This window comes from Saccoglossus kowalevskii, chromosome 2, assembly GCF_978046115.1.
Source record: "Saccoglossus kowalevskii chromosome 2, keSacKowa6.1, whole genome shotgun sequence".
Taxonomy (NCBI): Eukaryota; Metazoa; Hemichordata; class Enteropneusta; family Harrimaniidae; genus Saccoglossus; species Saccoglossus kowalevskii.
In genome coordinates this window covers 33,004,375-33,023,894 of record NC_140642.1, presented here as the reverse complement: position 1 = coordinate 33,023,894, position 19,520 = coordinate 33,004,375, and the positions used below count along the sequence as shown (strand labels likewise).

Genomic DNA, 19,520 nt, shown 5'->3' with positions numbered 1-19,520 from the left:
CTAATTGAAAGACATTAATTAATGCCGCTAAATTTGAATCTGAGTTGGGGGTATATTTATTTATAGTTATATCTGTGCATCTGGTTACATCTTCCATTCTACTTGATAATGTGGAAACGGTGTCGATTTTCTTCTTCTTGTAGTTGAACAAATAGACGAAATATGGTTTATTTGCTACGTACATACATATATAATGCGATGTAATTATTGAAATAAAGGAAAATTGTGGAGTAAAATTATGCCGAAAGTGATAATAAACATCATCCCTTCTTTGCGTCTTAGTTTCGTCCTGACTAACGCGCCGCGCTGATTGGTCGATGTCGATTTCAACATGGCAGCGAGAGCGACGTCGATCGCATACCAGGTAGGCAACAATAAAGATAACTCGCCTGGCTGGTCGCTGGTGTAATATGCCGAAAAAAACATCTTGAACGGAAATCGGACACTTTCCCCTCGCCTGGAATGGCTTTACCGATGCTCTGTGTTGTTCGGAATATGTACTAAAGTCGAATATACCCGCTAACATCGGTGCAGTTTTAGCAATAACGCAGCGATTGTTGGGATCGTCGGATCGACCGGGAAAAAAAAGCGAATAGGATCAGAGGAGGAAAGAAGTAGGAGAACCGAAGCGGAGGAATTTCATTCATCTTGCAATATTTGTGGTAACCATTGAATTAGAACGTTCCCCTATTTTATACTCTGACTGTGTTTCAGTGAATATAATATACAGCATGGATATTTCTTGAATAATTCGCCGGAGGATCTTTTACTTGGGAGAATAGTACGGAACGGGATCGGGATTTATAGCTCAGCTGCTCTGCTAGCTGCCGTGATCATGACAAGTACCACCATGATGGCCGAGAGACGGCAACAGGACTCTAGCAATGGAACAAACGAATACAACCCAAACGTTATAGTCTATCGAAAGGTGGGTAGATGCACAGCGCATTAAATATATGTGCATACACTGATTTCAGCATTTATCTTTAAGACGAATAGTTTATTGTGGCTCCCTTTTCATTTTTAATTGGGTTCACGGCGCCCGTTTGCGACTGTGATTGGCGGGGGTCGGTAAGGGTCTATTCATAGTATCGAGCATCGGCTTTCATCGACGGAAAAAAAAAAAAGTCTAGTTAAACAGATAACTGATACGGAAAGTGGGTCCCCAGTGTGATAAACTTGTTATTTTAATTAATGCCAAAGTTATGAACCGGATCTGACAATGATTTTCTCGAAAGCACTAAAAATTGAACATTAACGTTGCGAGCGACGACTTGATTATCAGATCAAATCAGTCTCCTATGTAACGTTTATTATGAGAGTGTATGTGTTCGTGTTTGCCATGGATGTTTGCCTTCACTGTGGATATTTGTGTGACCATTTTAGCTTAACATATTGTCGATGCTGCTCACTCATCAGTAAGATAAAAAAAAAACAAAAAAAACAAAAAACGTTGCGGCTATTAAATTTATATATTTATGTGCAACGATTCAATATTAATGTTTCAGAGAAGCCAACTTGTGATATTTTTTTAAATAATCAATAAAATGATTTACAGGCTGATTTTGCATTCTGAGGTATGCCACTAAATGCAAGATTGATACGCTGCAGTCATTGCAAACTGGTCAAGGAGAACGTGTAGAAAATTTTAAATTGAGAATATTTGTTTTCCCCCACTGGTACACACAACTACATGTGTTTTTTTTATTTTTTTTTTCAGTAATCTTAATTTTTCTTCATCTATTTAATAAGACATCCAAAACATAGCTCTTCTGATTTTTGGTGTATTTCGATATTATTTAAACAAATTTGTATCGATATACATATATATATCCAAATAAGCTTTTAATTTCACTTGGGTGGTTTATCGCATGTTTTCGTCACTGGGACTTTGATATTAGCATGATCATATTGGAGGGGAACAATGCACCGCTGACGTCAGAATATATTGAGTTGTAGAAAGTAATAATTTGTTGCTTAGAAGTGGAACCAATCAGAATCCAGTAAGCTGATTTCTCAAATTGTCCTACACACTCCTCTAACACAATTTTTACTGCATATAGCACTAGTTTAATGATAACTATCCTCCCTTTTGCTCCGCTTTAATAAGTCTTTCTATTTAGTAGCAAACAATGGCCAGTCAATGTAGTGTTCTTTTCTTCCGTGTAAAGGGAAACCCAGTAAATTTGTAATGCATTCAGAACCCATTCTTGGCAATTGCAAGCTCTTAGCCGACCGACTGACTCATTCATTCACTAGCATTGATCGGTATGTCAGTATTATATATACAAATAACATTCCCGTTGTGGAAATAAAAATAGAAAAACAAAACAAAAAATAATATTCATTTCCTCACAAGAAGTTTGCATTTACTCTGTTCAACATTTTTTGTGCTTTTAAATTATTATTTTTTTTTTTCATTTTAGTAATATTTTTCTCTGATTTAATGACATATGTTTCTGGTGCTTGATTGCCTCATAGCTCTACACTGTTTAATAATACTTGGGGTCCATGCAGGATATCTGCCCATTAGTTTTTAATGTGTCTGTATATTGTATATACTTTATTGGGCATACACCAAGGTGGCTCTATCGATATACCAGCCACCTAAATCAATAGTAATCTTAAATTGCATACTTTTTATGCAAAAAAAAACTACATGCATGAGAGGCCGAGCAGTGTGAGGGGAGGTTATTGTTTCTTATCCAATGATCAAATGTTATTGATCATTGAAGCTGTATACTTCGCTGAAGTCATTATGCTTCTTGGAATTAAAATTTCTCTGAAGTCATTTTATCATGTTATTGTTTTAAACCTATTTTCAGTTCTGAGATTTAGTGTGATGCCAGTCACCTCTTATGAATTTAGTTCGTGGTTAAGTATTTTTTTTCAGAATGTATTTTTAAATTACATCTTGTGATTTAATTGTTGTGAGATTTGGAGGTGCCTGCATGTTTGTGATATGTGCGTGTGTGAACGAAGTGCATACACCTTGTTACCGATTGCTTGTCGTACATAAAATACTCCATTCTGATTGCTTAATTGTTAAGTGCTAGATGATTGGACGTTTAATTCAATTGTGCTTCTTAAGCTTCTCGTATGTATATTTCACAAGATGTATCGTTCATGGAAGCTGATACGTCCTGTGCTGTCTGTTCTACGCTCAACACATCTACGCTTAAACATTTTCATTTGTTTCTGTCCCTGTAGTGGGAAGCCATTTTGAAAAGGGTATGCCTTAAACGCTTGATACGTAACATAACGGAACTGCTGATTGGTTGGTTTCTATTTCAAGAACATTAGTATGAATTGTGTCTTTTTGAAAATTAGGCCGATGCCCATTATGGTCTGGGGGTACTAATGTATAATTTTCCCCAAGGGCAAGGCTTGAAACTAACTGTTGCTACAAGACACACACACAGACTGCCTCTTAGTGTCTCTGACACCCTGTACACAACTGACACAACTGATGATAAATAATGTTCACTCTTTTTAATGTTTTTATTTTGTACAAACCACTTTTGCTTTCATAACAACTAATGATATGCTAATTTGCATTTGAATTAAACCAGACAGATTATATTAAACTAGCAATGGTTTGGAAATTGCATTACCAAATAATATGAACAAACTTACAATGAATGAATGAATGAATGCCTCGTAATTTCTAGTTGTGCTCATATGTTGAATATTAGTGCAACTTTTCCGAGCTAACCCCTTCCCAAAAAATTCCTAGTGCCTGAGCCATGCCATAGAATATTTATCTATTTATTGTTCTTTAACGCTTTGTTATCTTTTGTTTGATGCTTAGCAGTTGCCACAATATTCATCATACTGTGTTTCTCGAGCTGAATCAAAATCACAATGACTACATCGACAAAAAACAACTGCATTGGGTTTGTTTCATCAACTGTTCATAATAAATTATGGCTAATTGTGATATTTGAGGTAATTACTAGGAAATCTTGTTTACTTGTCATCAGTATATGGTTCTATAAACAGCTTTAGATAATTATGCACACTGAGATTCACGCTGTTTTCTTCTCAAAGTAGGTGTCTGATTACTGTTTTGTGCACTCCCCTATTTCATTCTTGCGTTTCCTGCAGCCCTCAGGGCTGGTTTCGGTTTAGCCGGAGTAATATGATCAACTCTCAGTGATTTTAATGTAAAATTACTACCATTGTAATAAATAACATTACCTTATTTATTCCGAAGGCGAAAAGTTTGAAGTGTTGTCGTCTGAGATTTTTATGTTTCTGCACATGTTCTGTTCGTGCAAGAGGGTGCTGAAATTTGTATTTCATACTAGAGGTATGAGGGCATTCAGGCATGGATTTGTTTCCTGTGCTTTTGTTAAGTGGCAGATGGCGAGAGATTATCTTTTTCTATGATATCATGGAGGGGAGGGACTGGTGTTGCAAGTTGATTAGAAGGGGGTCTGGTAAGATGTTTGCGGTTTGTTCAGTGACTACGTTTCAGGGTGTTGGATTTGTTGATTGACAGTATAGTATGCCTTGGGCAACACATCAATACCTGGATGCATCGGAGCAGGTCCTGGCAAGTTAACAAAGTTAGTGTTAATTATTAGGACATATAAATACAATTTAGGGTATTTTATAATGAAGGGCTTAATTTAGTGAACAAGATAAAGCCGAATTTTTGTGATATTTTGCATCATTTATGTTGATTGGTATGCAAAATAAGAGAGATTGAATTTTTCCAGCAAAATGTTTTTATAATTATTTAAAAATACTGACACATAGAATTGGGAGTCATCTACTATATAAATATTAGCTTGTATTCATCAACACAAATTGATCAGCTGGTTACTGCGCTCTACTGTATGTCAACATATACATGTACAGCAACTACATTGCGGTCACGCCCAATTTATCATTGGTTACATTTCTACATCCCTCATTCTCTGATCTTCCTGTTTCATACTGTCTATATATAATATCCTATTATAGATGGACATGGCCAACTCATATAAATACGAAAAATGTGATAGCACTACAAATACTTTAAATTTTTCTGAGAAAAAGATTTCATAAAAAGTTGGGGGTATTCGAACACGTTCCCATGGAAACAATGATTGAGATTTCCCCTCAGCATTAAATCCTACTCTGTCAGCCATTTTGAAAAGAAAATTGATCGAAATATAGTTACTAATTTAAAAAATGGCAGTCCTCAAAACAGTATACTGAGTTACACACACATAGCGATGTATCCCTTAATAAACTGAAAATAACTGTAATTGAGCCATTCGCATATGTTATATAGTAGTTATATAGTATAGTTTTTTTTTTTGCAGGATCCCTGCTTTAACTTGTATCTTGTATGCTTATATTTTGTCAATTTATATTTTATGCAAGCTTGTGTAGCTTTATAAAAAAAAATTCCAATAAATGGTGAAAACAAATATTTCACACAAATACATTACCCTTAAAGACAAGCCAAAAACAGAATCAGTTCCACTAACAGCCAACATAAAATCAGTCGATAAAAAAAAAAAACATAAACTAGTGTATATTCACGCATCATATTACTTACTAACAATGTAAATTTAATATACTTGTTTTCTGATTCTGTCTGCACCTTTGATGTTAATTTATCATAATGTAATATTGGTGGCAAATTAACATCCTAATCTAAAGCAGCAATATGGCTTTCATGGGAATATGACAAAATTGCCTTTGATGGTACAATGTTAATCAGGTTGGCTGCAACAAGAACCGAGATTTGAGTGTGCTAATCCCGTGCCATTCATTATCTCTGTCACTCAATTCGTTTAAGTATACAATCATCTGCCTCGTGTGCTTTCTGTTTTGTTTTTTTTCATTTCGGTTGTCGTAATGAGTACCACAAGGTATATTTTATCAGCCTGTTTACCCCATTAAATGAGCTCCATAGATCTCTACATAATCCTCTTTCAGGTATGGAGAATTTAGGTCGACATGAAAAAAAAAAATGAAATGTCGGAAAAACGTACTTATAATGAAATTCTACTACTAATGCATATGGGAGCTTGCCGTTGCAATTTGCATGTTGAGGGAAATGAGCTCAACAGTCAGTTCTTTTTATATCATAATTACGCATCATTTCGGGTTGTATAATCTGTCAGTGTTTTTTATCTGCACATAGCTACGCTCTTATTATTGTTTTTTTTAAATCTCATCAATTTAAATAGTCTGATTTATTAAACGTGAAATCCCATGGGGAATTTTTAATAAATGTGCATGTACAAATGTATGTTGAGTAAGAAATTTAGTTTTACTAATGCTTGAATAACAGAATTTTTTTTTTTTTAATTAATCACTAAATCTAATTTATACTGATGTAATTTTAATTCATATTAATTATTTTTGTCAATTTTATAAATTGTGCAGCCAGGCAGGGAGCAACTGCCGTCTTCATTGTTTCAATCTGTGTTTTTTCTGAAGGTTACCTACTGGCAATTTGATTTTTCACTGTGGTTGCACTGTCTCTTGGCCCCTGTCCCTGACCTCCATTTCCTTTACTGAGGGGTTGAATATTATAAACTATTAGAGGGAGAGGAGTTAGAATTAGGCAATTTTTAGACAGAAAATAAAATGATATTGGGAAATTCACAGAACAAATTAAATAAATATTTGATAGCGAAATGAAAATAAAAAAATTTGCACAGTTTTTCTAGTACCAGAGATTTTAATATTCAAACCAAAACGTGGTATTCAAGGACATACGTACAGCATGTAACATATGCAATATTGTTGCTGCCATGGGGTACAGACAGGGGACCATTCTCCAGCTGTTCAGTTCCTTTTTGCATGTGCTCAGAATAAAATATACTTTGTTATCTTGCTCCGAGGCACAGTGATCTAGATTAAGGATGATGATGATCTAGAAGGGGGTCGGGGAAGTTAGTTTCCTGCCATATAAGGGTTTAATGTATCCATCATACTAAATTCATTCTTTAATTGGTCATTTCTGACCTGCACATAGGCCAAGTAAAATAAATATGTTATTTTCAGTAAGTCCCTAAAAAAATAAAATACTGGTTATGGAGGCAGGGATTTATATGTAATTATATTTTTATTTTTTTATTTTTTCAGTGAGTGTTACATAACATAACTACAGATGTTAGTTTTCAGAATATATTTTTCTAATACAACTACTGTGTTTGTTCTATTAGAACCGCATCTTCTTTGGTAGAACATGTAAACCAGAAATTGTATTTGTTGTATACTGAATCATTAAAATATTACTTATTTTGACCAAAAAAAACACTTTTTTAGTCCCCATTTAAATGAAGTTTGAAACAGGGACTTAAAATTTAGCCTCTGTCTGTCCTTCTGCAGTCATATTTTAGAACTGTCTGGACCAAATCCAATTGTTCGTTGCATGCGTCTAGTACTTTATGTGGGACATATGCACATACATGTACGATGGTTTAGTGATTTGATCCAAGATTGTCAACTGTCAGCCATCTTGTTTTTTGAAAATGTACTATATTGGAAATCCTTTGTCAGTTTTTGTTCTAATGTGGTACACATATTATATATGTTAGGATACATGACGATTCGTAGTCAGATCAGAAACCTTGACTGGAAAACATCATGTTTTTTGCAAATTATTAATTTTGTATTATTTCATATTTTGTCTCTTACGTCATTCCAAAGATTGCATTAAATGTTCATAGTCAAAAAATCAACATAATAAAAAAATGCAAATGTACATTTGATCATATGTCACTTAGGTACACGTTCATGTTTGACTTTAATAAGCTTTGATCTCAATAAATTGTAAAAGTGCTTTAATTTCCCATCATGCAATTTGTTTAGAAAGTGTGTCATTTGGAAATAACAAATAAATTGGCTGATGATTATGAGACATGCACTTTACTTGAGTTTGAATGCAAAAATTGAATAAATATGAGAAATAGCAAATAGAAGTATAAAGTTTTGTGACCATATATTAGATTGCAAATTTAGAAGTCATGTATTAAATAAATAAATAAATAAATATGATTTTGTTGTTACTAGATTAGTCTATTATTCACTCTCAATTATTGACCATACACTGCACATTCAGCCAGAAACAATTTTCCTGGTCACATGACAAGTGATTTGCATATCCAATTTGATTGTATATATATATTATGCAAGTAGCAATAGTAAACATTTCAATTTGTGATTGGATAACAGACTTTCAGCCATCTTGTATTTGCCCCTATTACTTTATCTTGTTGCGAGGCACAGTGCAACTTCTTGTATAGGATGTATTATTAAAAATAAAAAACTTAATCTAAATTAAGTAAACTCAACATTACTTTATTCATTTATTATAATTAGAAGTGGTTGCCGCTTCCATCTTTCGTACGGCACTGAGAACCTTCGAAAGGTGTATAGTTAATGTAATTGTCGTTTATCATGACCCGTTCGCAATGAGATTTATTCTTGCACGTTTTACGATTCTGTTATTATTGTGAATTGCTTTACCGTCTTACTCAATTTTTTTTCAACCTTTTCTTGGAGATGAGACCGGCAACTACAGTACATACGATATAATATTGCAATTATTTCCTGCTTTGAAGTGGTACGTACTTGAGCCCTGAATCTCATTCTTACTCGTCTTGAGTTTTCCGGTAATACCGCAAACCCCTTTACTTCTTAGGAGTCAGTCTACAATTTATTACATCTGCTGCTATTTTGTTTTTCATAGAATTATTTCCATTCATCAACTTTAAAACATTTTTCAGTGTGTTTCTGAATAATTATTATTGATAGTTTTTTTTTTGGTGTCTGCCTGTTATAAAAAAAAAAAAATGCAACATTTGATAATTTGAGGAAGAAGAAGCAAATAAACTTGCTCTTGCCCTAGTAACGCATTTTGCACTTGACACATCTGTTAAATTGAAGTATCTTGATTAGTTATCGAAGTTTAAACGATTTTGTCATGGCAATACATTTGAACGTGTGATACTTTATTCACGAACATGCACACATTTGATCCAATCATGGGCTGCAGCTGATTTACAATGAAATTGACCAGACACAGCTCTGGCACAGGAAATATTGGAGCGTATAAAAACACATTTTGATTTGGTAATACATACAAAATTAATCACGCGTTATCAGGCATTTTTGTCAGAGGTTGGCAAAAGTATATCACGAACCCCAATTAACTAACATGAGAAATATGCATGTATGCAAATATTGTTAAGGTTTAAGTTAGTATGAAGACTGCTCACTGTTTGCATATGTGACATACTTGTAACAAAAACACTGAGAACCCAACGCTCAGATGCTGTCTTCATGAAATCAAACGAGTTATACATTCTCTGAATGCATGAAAAGCTTTCAGAGCTGCAGCTCGATCATCAGAAAACTCTCATTGTCATTGGCACAGGATGGATATTCGACTTTCAGTGGCTGTGTTCAAATGTTTCCCATTAGCTGTAGTCACAATTGTCTGCCTAGCTGTTTGTAAATAAACTTTTGTTCAGTGATTCAAAATTGTTTTTTTTAAATTGTTCAATCATTTCAGACATAAGTGTTTTCAGTTAAATTTAGTGTTTTACACCCAAAACATGGCAAATAATGGTAAATGACCAGAATTGTCATTTTGGACAAAAAATCTAATTTTGAGACAAGTGAATCTCTTGTTATATAATACATTGTATATTACTTCAATCTGTTGGCTATATCATATTATGTATGTCTCAGCACTAAATGATGCTCATTTGCATAATATGCGACTATTGACCCCCTTCTCTTTTGTTTTGTAATCTAATTCAAGATGACCTTAGGGTGTCCAATTTAAGGCTAAAAATTCATCAACATCAAGAAATTCTTGAACTTGAATCTATAAATTGAACGTAATAGTAATATGGTGCATGTCATTTTTTTTTTAGCTTCAAAATGCTTGACTTAGTGGCCATTCAATGAATGATGTTCCAATGACATTCTCTGACATGCCTTGAACCGATCAGATTATATTACGTCATATCACATATATGCACATGCATTTATTATGTCATCCTATTAAAGATGGCTGAATGTAATCTATTTTAAAACTAAAAATGTATCAAAATCCACCATTCTGGAACTGGATCAATTCTTCTAACTTAACACATATATTATACAGATGTACATGTACATCAGTCAAGTTCTGATTCAAAATGGCTGACTGGTTTCAGTTTTCTTTACTATTGTATGGTGGTGACTATAAATCTGTAGTTATTTTCAGTCCTATAATTCATTTCTAGTAGCGTACATACTCCTTGCTGCAAAGTAAACTGGAGTAGAGTGAAGTTCATTAAGAGCCTTATGTCGATAAAACAATAGATATGAACAGATAGTAATGAAAACCATACTTTTGAATTCCCTGTTATTTGCCTCAACCACTCAGGTATAGATGCTTGTATACAGCTGTTCTTCATTTTTTTTTTATAGAACCATTCAATTAGCCTGGCCCTAATGTTACACCCAATACAAACATTTGTATCCATATGCCACATAGGTTTGTTTGTTTTATTGTCAGTACATGCTGTGTTTATTTTTTTTTTCATGGCCTTCCTTGAATTCTCAATCTGGAATTATTACATGTAATGCTTAAACTCAAATATTGTCAGCCCCCCCCCCTTCCCTCCTCCTTATGATCACATAAGGGTTAGTGAATAATGTTTTTATGGTTTACATTTGGCCATCAAGTCCTGCTCTGAAATACTGCTAAATTGGCTTTCTTGTCTGTCTGTCTATTACATGGTCTAGCCACCTAAATTTCTATACATGTACATGTGTACTGTGTCACTGACTGCTGAATTGATCAGTTTGATTAATTCTTTCAAACCTTGCCCATTATTTTCAATGGTCCATCCCTTCAAAATTTCATAGAAAACGCTGGGTTATTATCTTCCAATCTTTGATAAAATTATTCTCAGACTGACTTGCCCACATATTTTGCAATGATTTAATCAAGACCGGGTATGCTGGACCTAACACCTATGAGTTTTTAATTTGATTTCTACGACAGATACGTCATAAAATTACAGGGTCTCTACTCTCATATATTTATTCGCTCCAGGATTCCATTTTTCTGTCAACCTCCCTCCCTCCCTCTTCTTGTTTTTATTCAGAATATTGATGCTTGTACATGTACCTCCAAGAGTTAGAATTTTTTCTCAAGCATTTTGTTTGCAATGCGTTAATTGATTGTGTTTGGTGACCCACCATTATATTCTGCTCGTGGCTAGTGTTTCAAGAAATCAATTTAATTGTCTTGCTCTGCCTCCACTCATCAGGGAGATCAGGAATTGCAGGATTACCAGCACTTTCTCAAGGTCACTGTCTTGCGATATCAACCCATACAGTTATAAATCCCTGTGGTATGATTGGTTTGTGTGAATGTAATTTGATTTTTGACTGCTTCTCAGTTAAGTGTCGTTGAATAACATCAGTTTTTGGCCATAATAATATAATAATCACAGCGTGTTTAATAAATCACTTGTGAGATGTGATGTTAATTTGTTGACTGTTTGGTTAATGACCATTTATAATTAAAACAATCTGGAAGAAAAGCTGCAGAACAGCTTTGTCGTGAAGGCTAAATATCTCCTAAAATGTATCCACTGATATATATGTTATTTTTCTCAGAAGTTGCTTTGGTTATACATGCTACATGCAAAGACAAAGATAAAGCACTCATCAGAAACAAATCCTGTAAGTTTTGGTAATTTTTTCCGCAAATCTAAGATGGCGGCCAAACCGTGTGACTTATCCAAATTATTTAATTTTGTTAATGATTAATAATGTGGATCTCATTATTTTCAAATTGCAGACTAATCTTAAATTTTGAATTAATTTTAAAGATTCAATTTTATTTTACCTCGTATGCCTTCAATACTTTCAGTATATGGGAGTTATTTCTCAGATTATTTTGGATTAATATCTATGTTTTACCTTTAGTTTTTGCTTCCAATAACTTAATTCTAGACATAGTTTTTTTTATCTGAAGTATGAAAATAGTTTTCAAAATTACTCTTGTGTTGTATATAAAGTTGCTTTTAATTTAATTGATGACAAAATGTCGTCATGAGTGTAATTAATGCTTATATTCTAATGGTAGTTGCTTGTGCACCATTTTTCTTCTTTTAAATTTACCGATGTTACAAAAAGCAAAAAAAAGTTGAGGGGTAGAAGGTAAGAGGGTTAGAATCAATCACTGAGAATACATTCATACATGTAGAAGCCTTATGTTGTCTTTGTAAAGAATTGCTAGATTAAATTTCTTCAATATTAATTTCATGCGCTAGTATGTTCCAATATTATCGAGCCCTGGATTGATCCGGGAGAGAGAGAGAGACAGTGAGACAGAGGGGGAGAGGGATGTTTATTAAAACAGCTTCTGGGATTATTAAAATTCCATTCGTCAGTTCACTTTTTCTATATTCTCCCAGCATTAATATATTTCATACTGTGACCTAGTTTGCTACTGCCCCGTACTTGTTGTTTTGCAACACACACAACCACGTACCACCCCTATATAATATTAAAATACCAAATGACGTCACTAACAATACAAAATCAAATATTTTTATTTTTGATCTGTTAGAATTACTGTAACGTTATCTAAAATAAAATTAGTAATAATAATAAATAAATAAATACCACCTTGATGGATAGCTCTTAAAACAGATTAATGAGAAAAGAAATATAGAAACGTTTAATATATTAAAAAAAAAGCATGATTGTATCATGAGCGATTATAACAGAGTAAATTGGGACCCCAGATTGCTGATTTATGAAAGTAGACATTCATCTTTACCCTTCGATAAGTGCATGTAACATATCAAACTTGATAGGCGATTATTTGTATGTTGTATTTTTTCTGAATTCTTTTTATTCTGCATTCATAACATGTATTAATGCGAACTGCCTGTGTTGTCATATTTTTTTTTTGTAGAAAGATGAATACAATCGCAATATTTGCGCTAATTTCAAAGATATTAATAGTCTTTTGTTGTTAAGTACTTAAGTGTGATATTTTGGCATGTATTGATCGTTTACGAGCCTTTATGACATTAATAAATGACATAATAGTGAGAATGAAACTATTGTAACGTTCTATGTCGGGAGGGCTTTTTTGTATCACTATTACACGTAATGGAACTCCACAATGTCTGACATACTTTTCAATGCATTATGGGTAATGTCATGGCGACATGGCCAGTGGGAATGCATCTCATTTTACCTGGATAGTCGCATGTAATTAGATAACCGATGGAACTGCATCTCATTGTATAACTGGATAGTCATAAGTAGAGAGGTAACCAATGGGAATGCATCTCATTATATAACTGGATAGTCACTTGTAGAAGGAGAACCAATGGGATGCATCTCATTGTATAACTGGATAGTCACATGTAGAGAGGTAACCAATGGGAATAGATCTCATTATATAACTGGATAGTCATATGTAGAGAGGTAACCAATGGGAATGGATCTCATTATATAACTAGATTGTCACATGTAGAGAGGTAACCAATGGGAATGCATCTCATTATATAACTGGATAGTCACATGTAGAGAAGTAACCAATGGGAATGCATCTCATTGTATAACTGAATAGTCACATGTAGACAAGTAACCAATGGGAATGCATCTCATTATATAACTAGATTGTCACATGTAGAGAGGTAACCAATGGGAATGTATCTCATTGTATAACTGAATAGTCACATGTAGAGAAGTATATAACCAATGGGAATGCATCTCATTATATAACTGGATAGTCACTTGTAGAGAAGTAACCAATGGGAATGCATCTCATTGTATAACTCGATAGTCGCATGCAGAGAGCCAACCAATGGGAATGCATCTCATTGTATAACTGAATAGTCACATATAGAGAAGTAAACAATGGGAATTCATCTCATTATATAACTGGATAGTCACATGTAGAGAGGTAACCAATGGGAATGCATCTCATTATATAACTGGATAGTCACATGTAGAGGAGTAAACAATGGGAATGCATCTCATTATATAACTGAATAGTCACATGTAGATGAGTAAACAATGGGAATGCATCTCATTATATAACTGGATTGTCACTTGTAGAGAAGTAACCAATGGGAATGCATCTTATTGTATAACTGAATAGTCACATGTAGAGAGATAACCAAGCGGAATGCATCTCATTGTATTACTGGATAGTCACTTGTAGAGAAGTAACCAATGGGAATGAATCTCATTGTATAACTGAATAGTCACATGTAGATGAGTAAACAATGGGAATGCATCTCATTATATAACTGGATAGTCACATGTAGAGGAGTAAACAATGGGAATGCATCTCATTATATAACTGGATAGTCACTTGTAGAGAAGTAACCAATGGGAATGCATCTCATTGTATAACTGAATAGTCACTTGTAGAGAAGTAACCAATGGGAATGCATCTTATTGTATAACTGAATAGTCACATGTAGAGAGATAACCAAGCGGAATGCATCTCATTATATAACTGGATAGTCACTTGTAGAGGAGTAACCAATGGGAATGCATCTCATTATATAACTGGATAGTCACTTGTAGAGAAGTAACCAATGGGAATGCATCTCATTGTATAACTGGATAGTCACATGTAGAGAGGTAACCAATGGGAATGTATCTCATTATATAACTGGATAGTCACTTGTAGAGAAGTAACCAATGGGAATGCATCTCATTGTATAACTGGATAGTCACATGTAGAGAGGTAACCAATGGGAATGTATCTCATTGTATAACTGAATAGTCACATATAGAGAAGTAAACAATGGGAATTCATCTCATTATATAACTGGATAGTCACATGTAGAGAGGTAACCAATGGGAATGCATCTCATTATATAACTGAATAGTCACATGTAGATGAGTAAACAATGGGAATGCATCTCATTATATAACTGGATAGTCACATGTAGAGGAGTAAACAATGGGAATGCATCTCATTATATAACTGGATAGTCACATGTAGAGGAGTAAACAATGGGAATGCATCTCATTATATAACTGAATAGTCACATGTAGATGAGTAAACAATGGGAATGCATCTCATTATATAACTGGATAGTCACATGTAGAGGAGTAAACAATGGGAATGCATCTCATTATATAACTGGATAGTCACATGTAGAGAAGTAACCAATGGGAATTCATCTGATTATATAACTGAATAGTCACATGTAGAGAGGTAACCAATGGGAATACATCTCATTATATAACTGAATAGTCACATGTAGACAAGTAACCAATGGGAATGCATCTCATTATATAACTGGATAGTCACATGTAGACAAGTAACCAATGGGAATGCATCTCATTATATAACTGAATAGTCACATGTAGAGAAGTAACCAATGAGAATGCATCTCATTGTATAACTGGATAGTCACATGTAGAGAGGTAGCCAATGGGAATGCATCTCATTGTATAACTGGATAGTCACATGTAGACAAGTAACCAATGGGAATGCATCTCATTATATAACTGGATAGTCACATGTAGACAAGTAACCAATGGGAATGCATCTCATTATATAACTGTATAGTCACATGTAGAGAAGTAAACAATGGGAATTCATCTCATTATATAACTGGATAGTCACATGTAGAGAGGTAACCAATGCATCTCATTATATAACTGGATAGTCACATGCAGAGAGGTAACCAATGGGAATGCATCTCATTGTATAACTGGATAGTCACATGTAGAGAGGTAACCAATGGGAATGCATCTCATTATATAACTGGATAGTCACTTGTAGACAAGTAACCAATGAGAATGCATCTCATTATATAACTGGATAGTCACATGTAGAGAAGTAACCAATGGGAATGCATCTCATTATATAACTGGAGAGTCACATGTAGAGAGGTAACCAATGGGAATGCATCTCATTGTATAACTGGATAGTCACTTGTAGAGAAGTAACCAATGGGAATGCATCTCATTATATAACTGGATAGTCACATGTAGAGAAGTAACCAATGAAAATGCATCTCATTATATAACTAGATAATCACATGTAGAGAGGTAGCCAATGGGAATGCATCTCATTGTACAACTGGATAGTCACATGTAGACAAGTAACCAATGGGAATGCATCTCATTGTATAACTGGATCGTCACATGTAGAGAGGTAACCAATGGGAATGCATCTCATTATATAACTGGATAGTCACTTGTAGAGAAGTAACCAATGAGAATGCATCTCATTATATAACTGGATAGTCACATGTAGAGAAGTAACCAATAGGAATGCATCTCATTATATAACTGGATAGTCGCATGTAGAGCGGTAACCAATGGGAATGCATCTCATTATATAACTGGATAGTCACTTGTAGAGAAGTAACCAATGAGAATGCATCTCATTATATAACTGGATAGTCACATGTAGAGAAGTAACCAATAGGAATGCATATCATTATATAAATGGATAGTCACATGTAGAGAGGTAACCAATGGGAATGCATCTCATTATACAACTGAATAGTCACATGTAGAGAAGTAAACAATTTGGGAATTCATCTCATTATATAACTGGATAGTCACATGTAGAGAGGTAACCAATGCATCTCATTATATAACTGGATAGTCGCATGTAGAGAGGTAACCAATGGGAATGCATCTCATTATATAACTGGATAGTCACTTGTAGACAAGTAACCAATGAGAATGCATCTCATTATATAACTGGATAGTCACATGTAGAGAAATAACCAATAAGAATACATATCATTATATAACTGGATAGTCACATGTAAAGAGGTAACCAATGGGAATGCATCTCATTATATAACTGGATAGTCACTTGTAGAGAAGTAACCAATGAGAATGCATCTCATTATATAACTAGATAGTCACATGTAGAGAGGTAACCAATGGGATTGCATCTCATTGTATAACTGGATTGTCGCATGTAGAGAGGTAACCAATGGGAATGCATCTCATTATATAACTGGATAGTCACTTGTAGAGAAGTAACCAATGAGAATGCATCTCATTATAAAACTGGATAGTCACATGTAGAGAAGTAACCAATAGGAATGCATCTCAATATATAACTGGATAGTCACATGTAGAGAGGTAACCAATAGGAATGCATCTCATTATACAACTGGATAGTCACTTGTAGAAAAGTAATCAATGAGAATGCATCTCATTATATAACTAGATAGTCACATATAGAGAGATAACCATTGGGAATGCATCTCATTATATAACTGGATAGTCACTTGTAGAGAAGTAACCAATGAGAATGCATCTCATTATATAACTGGATAGTCACATGTAGAGAGGTAACCAATAGGAATGCATCTCATTATATAACTGGATAGTCACATGTAGAGAAGTATCCAATAGAAATGCATATCATTATATAACTGGATAGTCACATGTAGAGAAGTAACCAATAGGAATGCATCTCATTATATAACTGGATAGTCACATGTAGAGAAGTAACCAATAGAAATGCATATCATTATATAACTGGATAGTCACATGTAGAGAAGTAACCAATAGAAATGCATATCATTATATAACTGGATAGTCACATGTAGAGAAGTAACCAATAGGAATGCATCTCATTATATAACTGGATAGTCACATGTAGAGAAGTAACCAATAGAAATGCATATCATTATATAACTGGATAGTCACATGTAGAGAGGTAACCAATTGGAATGCATCTCATTATACAACTGAATAGTCACATGTAGAGAAGTAACAATGCAGCTGCTTTTTTTTCAGCCAGTTGCACAGTATTTATGTATAAAATAATATGCACCTATTTACATGTAAGCCCAATTCTCCAGGGTACACATCAGTTTGTGAATACACTTTGTTCTTTTTGATTGGCATTGAATAAACAGTGCTGTGGTTTGGATATATTACATCCTCACTTGCATGTGTCTCCTGTATTTTCATGTATCATTTTAAAAAGTGACATTTTGAATCAATCCAACCAGGGCTCTCGCTCAACAAATAGAATCAAGAGCTACCAGTGCTCTTAAATTTTATTATGTTGCCTGACTTAGCGTGTCTGTATTTGATCAGTTCCATGGAATTGATACTTTCTATTATCAGTCAATATACCTGGTTGCTATGTACGTGCCGAGCTAGCCTGTCTGCCAATGTTACTCATTGACCCGGAATTTACCCAGCAGCTTTGTTGTTAATAAGTGAATGTACTGGATAATGTGGCTAATATTGGTGTCTTTTTTCCAACGGTCGTTAAGTGTGAAGTATGTTACGCACAGTAGGTATATCAACTGATTTAATTACACCCCTAATCAGTGTATAAGATCTTTGAATGCATCATCTTTTTAATTTGCGTTTGGTGCGCCTAGCTTACTTTTTCTTCTCTTTTTAGCTCCGCTGTCGACTTTGTCGAGCGGAGCTTATCATATGAGTGATTGTCCGTCGTCGTCGTCATCCGTCGTCCGTGTCAATGTTTTACTTTTTTGACTTCTTCTTGAAAACTACAAGCCTGAATGCTTTGATACTTGGTGTATATGTACCTTGGGCAGACCTCTCTTAGGTTTGTTCATTTCATGTTGATGATATCTTCAATTCTCTAATTTTGGTGAATATTTTTGTCATTTTTGGTAAAAAGTGATATTTTCGACTTCTTGTTAAAAACCGCAAGTGCAATTGCTTTGATATTACATATATAGGTACTACATGTGGACCTCTCTCAGATTTGTTCATTTTGTAATGATATCTTTAATTCTCTAATTTTGGTGAATATTTTTATCATTTTTGGTAAAAAGTAATATTTTCAACTTCTTGTTAAAGGCCCAATTCACTTGCCCCGGGCAAGTGTGAATTGGAGGTGTGGCTATTTTAATGCATGGTATTAAACACTTGCATAGCCTATGACGCATCCTGTTCCAGCGGTCCAACATCACGTGACTTTGATTGACAATAGTAATTATTCAAGATTAGTCGCGCATCCCTTTCCCCGGTTCATGTTTTTTACTTTTATCCGCCAAAATCTCAGCTCGTACACTATTTATTGTCATAAATACTACACACAGTCACTGCTGTGATATTCATAGTCACATGCATCCACTTTGGCACGACATAATAGACATGTAAGTTCGAGAAAACGCGTTTTTACTGGAGCTTGGCTGGAGCTGTTTACTACAGCGTAACAAGCAAGGAAATAATCCCTATTGTTTAGGAGCGTATTTATAGTATACCTGGGCCTTTAAAAACCGCAAGTCCAATTGCTTTGATACTACATATATAGGTACTACATGTGAACCTCTCTCAGATTTGTTCATTTCGTGATGATATCTTCAATTCTTAATTTTGGTGAATATTTTTGTAATTTTTGGTAAAAAGTGATATTTTCGACTTCTTGTTAAAAACCACAAGTCTGATTGCTTTGATATTACATATATAGGTACTACATGTGGACCTCTCTCAGATTTGTTCATTTTGTGATGATGTCTTCAATTCTCTAATTTTGGTGAATATTTTTG

The 19,520-nt window shown here is 34.3% G+C and overlaps 1 protein-coding gene across 4 annotated transcripts in view; it reads left to right on the top strand.

Annotated features, from left to right (window-relative positions):
• The first annotated feature begins 328 nt into the window (after positions 1 to 328).
• Positions 329 to 19,520, top strand: part of LOC100369123 (regulator of G protein signaling 7-like) — a 117,565-nt gene continuing 98,373 nt past the window's right edge. For all 4 annotated transcript variants that reach the window (XM_085494583.1, XM_085494590.1, XM_085494578.1 and 1 more), the window contains exon 1: positions 329 to 928. In XM_085494583.1, coding sequence (XP_085350709.1) covers positions 836 to 928 — 93 coding nt within the window. In that variant the 5' untranslated portion in view covers positions 329 to 835. The remainder of the gene's footprint in view (positions 929 to 19,520) is intronic.